The 6,359-nt window shown below is 45.4% G+C and overlaps 1 protein-coding gene across 1 annotated transcript in view; it reads right to left on the bottom strand.

The window, feature by feature from the left end:
- The window catches only part of LOC103193867 (cat eye syndrome critical region protein 2), a 230,873-nt gene extending 224,846 nt beyond the window's left edge, over positions 1 to 6,027 (bottom strand). Inside the window, exon 1 of the mRNA XM_007937176.1 lies at positions 5,902 to 6,027. Coding sequence (XP_007935367.1) covers positions 5,902 to 6,027 — 126 coding nt within the window. The remainder of the gene's footprint in view (positions 1 to 5,901) is intronic.
- Between the last annotated feature and the right edge of the window lie 332 nt (positions 6,028 to 6,359).

Here is a 6,359-nt window from a genome sequence, read left to right on the forward strand (position 1 = left end):
TTCAAACCCACCAGCCACTCCTCAGAAGAAGATGGGGCAACCTACTTCCATAGTGATACTGCCTCGGAAACCCAAGGAGGGGTCCCTATGAGTCAGGGCCGACTCAAGGGCACATAACAACAATAACAACAACATATCCAAATAGGAGTTCAGGTAGCGTAGTGCCTAAGGCATTTGACTGCTAACCAGAAAGCTGGTGATTAAAACCCACCAGCCACTCCTCGGAAGGAAGGCTACGCAATCTACTTCTGTAGTGACACCACCTCGCAAACCCAAGGAGGGGTTGCTATGACTCGGGTCTGACTTGACGGCACATAACAACAACAACATATCCAAATAACCACCTTGAGGCAGTAGTCTTTTCACTAGAGAAAATATGCCCAAAATGTTTATGATGAGATTTCTCCCAAAACATCCATCATGATTAATCCCAAACCAGATTACTGGAAATCATTCTATTCTTTACCTTACTTTGGCAAAGTGACACAATATATTCACTGGAAAAAGAAGATTTAGCTGGGGAAAAAGACCAAGTAAATCTCTGGGCAAGTCAATTAGCCATTCTTCATTTCTAAAATCAGAACAAAATTTAGCCAAGGTGCCCTGGTGGCATGATGGTTAGGCACTCTGCTATTAACCAAAAGGTCTTGGGTTCTAACTCACTCAGGGGCTCCACAGGAAAAAAAGACCTGGCAATCTGCTCCTATAAAGATTTACAGCCTAGGAAACCCTATGGGGCAGAGTTCTACTCACTCTGAGTTGGAATCAACTCCACAGCAAATCACAACAAAAACAACAACACAGTGGATTGTTAATTTTTCAAAACTTGATTTCAATTAATTGTTCTACATATGTTGGTCTGAAATATTAACAGATAATCTGAGGTAAAGCCAGTTTCAGACTTCTTTATTGAATCCTCCAGCTCATAGTTAAGCCCATCCAAACCAAACCAAAATCACTGTCATCGAGTTGTTTCGGACTCATAGCGAACTCCATTGGGTTTCCAAGGCCGTAAATCTTTACGGAAGCAGACTATCCCCCATCTTTCTTCTGCGGAGAGGCTGGTGGGTTCAAACCAGCTGCCTTTTGGGTAGCAGCCACATGCCTTAACCACTCACTATGCCACTAAAACTCCTTAGTTAGCCTATTTAAAAAAACAAACCAAACTCGCTGCCATAGCTGATGCTGACTCACAGCAATCGTTCCTTGGGTTTCCGAGGGGGTATCACTATGGAAGGAGATTGCCCAGTCTTCCTTCCAAGGAATGGCTGGTGGGTTTGAACCGCCAGTCTTCTGGCTAACTGTCAAATGCCTTAGGCACTACACCACCAGAGCTCATGTTTAAGCCTACAGTAGGTGCCTGCTGATATAGAATGTTGAATCTGGTGTAGTTAATCTACTGTTGTCCAACAACACTTCATCTCCCCATCTGAAAAATAAAAACAACACCTAACCTGCCACACAATACATTGTGAGGATATTTACAGTTAACAGAATTTTATCACTAAGTGGTGGATTACAATGTTAATGGTTAACAGCTTTCATCACTGAGCAGAGGAATTGACCCCCCCCCAAAAAAAAAAAAAATCCACTGCCATGGAGTTGATTCCATTCATACTGACACTACAGGACAGAGAAGAACTGTCCCCACAAAGTTTCCAAGGCTGTAAATCTTTACAGAAGCAGACTGCCTCACCTTTCTCCCACAGAGTTAACTTGTGGGTTCAAACCATCAACCTTTTCGTTAGCAGCCAAATGCATTAACCACTGCACTACTAGAGTTCTTTGAGTGGTGGGATTACAAATCCCAAAACCAAACCCACTGCTGTCTGAGTCAATTCCAACTCATAGTGAACTCTCTATATAGGGCAGATTAAAACTGCCCTATGGGGTTTTCAAAGGTGCTCTGGTGGCATAGTGCCTAAGGCATCTGACTGCTCACCAGAAGGTTGGTGGTTCAAACCCACCAGCCACTCCACAGAAAGAAGACTGGGCAACCTACTTCCGTAAAGATTCACCACCTCAGAAACCCAAATGGGGTCGCTATGAGTTGGAATCAACTCAATAGCAATGAGTTTGGTTTTTTTATGGGGTTTCCAAGGCTGTAATCTTTTGGAGGCTGACTGCCACATCTTCCTCCCACGGAGTGGCTGGTGGATTCAACCTGTTGCCCTTTCAGTTAGCTGCCAAGTACTTAATCACTGTGCCACCAGGGCTCCTTGGTGAGAATATACCAAAACACTAAAACCCACAATGCCGTCAAGTTGGGTCTGACTCATAGGCGACATCTCCTTGGGTTTCTGAAGCGCTATCACTACAGAAGTAGATTGCCCAACCTTCCTTCGTAGGAGTGGCTGGTAGGTTTGAACCGCCAGCCTTCTGGTTAGCAGTCAAATGCCTTACATGACTTTTGTTTCTTTTACCTATATTTTGCTATAATTTTTAAGTTTTCTATAATTTTCATGTATTAATTTTATAAACAGGAATTTTGAATAATTTAAATAAAGCGCTGTCCATCTGTTCACAGATTTTTGGTCTGATGATTACAGAACCTGTCTTTGAGGGCCAGCTAAAGAGTGACATACAAATCCTTAAAAATACCTTAAAACCTAAAATCACATATGTTGACTCCTCCATAGAAATCCTGTATATTCAAGGTTAACAGAGTAAAAATATATTTTTTTTTAATGTACTAAAATAAAAATATCCACACTTTGGGGACTAGTTCTCTAAGTGGGAGGTCTTGACCTCTTGCAGAATTGCAGCATGAATCCTCCCAGCCCTTCACCTACCTGAAAGATTGCTTCACTTTAGATAAATAAAAGTCAAGTCCTTGAGGACTCTGCTTCCTAAATTTTCTATAAATCCACGGGTTGAGCCCTGGTGGTCAAGGATAAAACGAAATCTTTTCCACAGCTGAAAACTAGTTTCCTAAAAAAGCTGATACTCAACTTCTTCCATCACTTCTATCTTTTAGAGTTGCAGTAAATTAAGTTTGTAGGGCCTTTCCACCTGGCCTAACTAACAGGTACAACTCTGCATTTAATCTGCATTAAAATTATTTTTTCTTCTTTTTGTAAGAGTCTTCCACTGCACCATAAAGCCTAAACAAGGGATTGTTTCTCAACCAGTCAGAACAATAAGCTATTGGATTAAAAACACAACAATTGCTTTTCACTTAAGCAAATAAAAATAAATGTATTTATTTATATAGAGAGAACCAAAACTAATAGTATTGTCAGTGAGTTCCACACCATCACTGAGTCAAATTTGTTAGAAGTCTAGGACAGAAATGAATTTTAAATTTTTTGGTAACTACTGAAAACCTTACATTAAAATTTGTATTAACCTAATCAAAACACACCTAGTACGAGAAAGATTATGTAAGAACTAAAGAGGCTAAAAGTCACCATAATTTGTAATCCATTTTACTGAACATCTCCAAATAAGACAGGTATGAATAGTTCTTAAACTGTGTACATACTGGACCTCAAATATTCGTGTTGCAAGTATTTCAAATAGCCTCCAATTTAACCAAAAAAGTGTCACTTCCAAGAAACACTAGAATCAACAGAGGGCAGTCATCTCAAATGGCCCTGATTACTCAACATGTAACTGTAATACAACGATTTTTCATTTCTGTTACACATACAAATTTTTTATCAATTTACATTTCCTTCAGGAATTAAGCCAGATAATACTTAAAAACCGTAAGCTTGTTTCTTAAAACCAGAAGACAAGTTACAGATTACTCTAGATGTGCTGTAATGATTTAAGGCAAAATCAGTTACCTCTATTTTTCAATCAACAAGATGGGAATATGTGTATGAATTTTCAAAGGGGAGTTTTTCCACAGTATTTGTAGAACACATCTCAAACTCTAAATTTGTAATCCCAGCATCACCTCAACTTTATTACCTTGCAAGGAAGAAAAAGGGCTAGAGGGCAAGTTTACCAGCACCCAAGATGGCACTGTCACAAGCCTCAACACTTCCCACAACAGCCACCATTTTGAGCAGCAGGATATAATTAACCTAGTCACAATTTTATACCAACTAAAAGAAAACACAAGACCAGAATGTTAAACACTTCTTGACATTCAACATTCCCAAATCTTTCATTTCTGTGGCCCTGTTTCTCTTTAGTCAGTGTGTCAATATAAACAGCTGTCTAGGGTATTTTCCAGTAAGTCTCACAAACATTTTTATTAAAAATAATGCTTGTTATACTCACTTCCAAACTTTGAGAGCAAATGCTGTGGTGCTATGTAAAATGTCTAAGTTTCTAAGTCTTCCTAAAAACAGATGGGGAAGCCTATGATTTAATCACATTGTTTTAATCAGCTTAAGGAACTAAGAATCGCTAAAAGCCATTGAGTGCCCCTAGTTTATCAGTCTACATTCCTCTTCATTCTCCCAGCCCACCCACTTTTGATCTTTTTATTTTTCCGATTTCATTAACTCTACAACAAGAGCAAGTTTCCACACTTCACTCATATAAGATGCAAATGATATTTCAGCAAACACGATTAAATCTAAAAGGTGAGGCCAAAATCTTAGGAGCAAAATCAATTAGAAAATGGCAGAAAGTAACCTATGTGGGGGTGGGGAGGGAACAACAACGATTTCCTCCTCCAATAGAGTGATTATTATTTTGATTACTCCTTGGGCGAACCCATCGGCAGAATTGAAAAGAAAAAATGACCAACAAATAGTACCTATTTACATTTGTCCAAAGGCAAAAGGTGACAAAGTCATTACACAAATTGGCACAAGGAAAAAAAGCAATTCAACCTGCCAACCAATCGAATATTTCACACCCCCTTCCAAAAATAAAAATAAAAGGAGGATGCTGGCTGGTGGGGCTAGCTGCTTGTTTTAGCCATCATGAGCATTCCATACCTCACACTCCCGCCACCATCCCTGCTACTAGGACCCTCTGATTTTAGTTCAATTATCACAAAGCCTCGGGTTTGAAAGCACCTTCGGCCTGGCCAGAAAAGCCATCCCTTTCCTCCACGCTCGCCCGGCGGGATAATGGTGGCGAAATCAACTCAAAGAGCTCCCAGAATAAAGAAAGCAGTACTCCGAGAGTAAAGGAGCTGGAAAAGAATAACGGAGTCCCAAACTTTCCCTTCGCAGCCGCGAAGCCCTGAGTAAGGGCTCAGCAACGGAGCGGCTCGGAGGAGGATAGCGCGCCCCCCTGGCCAGGCCCCTATCTCTGCCGGCCCAAAGTTAACCCAAAGGGCCCCCCGAGAGTTGCGGGCCTCTGGGAGTCTGCAAAGTGATACTCCCCCCTCAACGCGCCGGACAAAGTGGGGGCGCGTCTATCCCCAGCACAACAGACCCCTCCCCCAACCAGCCCCAGCGGCCGTCTCCCCGCTGGCGGTCCTAGTTAATCCACCGCGGTCGCCCCCCACCTCCTAGCCCCCTCGCCTGCCTGCACCCCGTCCCCACCCGGAGCAGCTGGCTCGCAGCTTCAATGGCACCGGGAAGGGAGCGCGCGCGCGCACGCACTCTCGCCACACTCAGCCTTTCCTTCCAGTGAACTCCCGGGAGAGCCGCCCCCCATTCCCACTCCTACAAAAGCAGAGGCTCTCCCTCCTCTTTTCCGCTACTCTTAGAGTTCTAGAAGCCGCGGGTGAGCAGTGGCCGCCCGAGAGAACGTCCCAAACCCGGACGCCGCACTTGGTGTCCTTTGCAAAGCCCAGAGGAGCTCCCACCCGCCCTCCTGCTTTTCCGCGCCTCGCGCCCCCCACTCCCAGGCCCTTCTCCTGGCTACAGGCAAAACTCTCTCGCTCCCCAGATCCCTCCTTCAGGATGTTCCCAAGACTCCCCGAGTAAAACACAAGGAGAAAGAGGCGCAGCAAGCTCAGCCTCGCCCGCTCCTCGCGGCACTCACTTCGATCTCAAAGTCCGGCAGGCGGAACGCTGTGCGAAAGAGCGAGCAGAAGTGCGCGATGGCCGGGACTTCCCACCAGGAACGGAGCTCGCCCAGCCCAGCCGCGCCGCCCTCCTCCGGGCACATCTCCCAGGCGCGGCGGTGGCAGCGGCCCCGAGCTCGAAGCGCGCCTCGGCGGCCCCACGCTGCCCGCACTCGGCTTGCTCGACTCGGACTCCCGCCGCGGCTCAGCGCCTCAGCTACTCCGGCGGAGGTGGCGGCGGCTGCTGCTAGTCCCGCTGCTGCCGCCGCTCGGCGTATACATGAGCTGAGGGCGGGCGACCCGGGCGGGGGGCGTCGGCTCGAAGGCCCGAGTTACTGAGGCGGCTGCTTCTCCGGCTGCCGGTGGGGTCCGCGCGCTGGCCCCATCCTGCTACTGCGGCTGCGGCCGCCCCCAGTCCCATACAATATAATCATCT

Source organism: Orycteropus afer, unplaced genomic scaffold (assembly GCF_000298275.1).
Source record: "Orycteropus afer afer isolate SDZICR_OR568_19922 unplaced genomic scaffold, OryAfe1.0 scaffold00040, whole genome shotgun sequence".
Lineage (NCBI taxonomy): Eukaryota > Metazoa > Chordata > Mammalia > Tubulidentata > Orycteropodidae > Orycteropus > Orycteropus afer.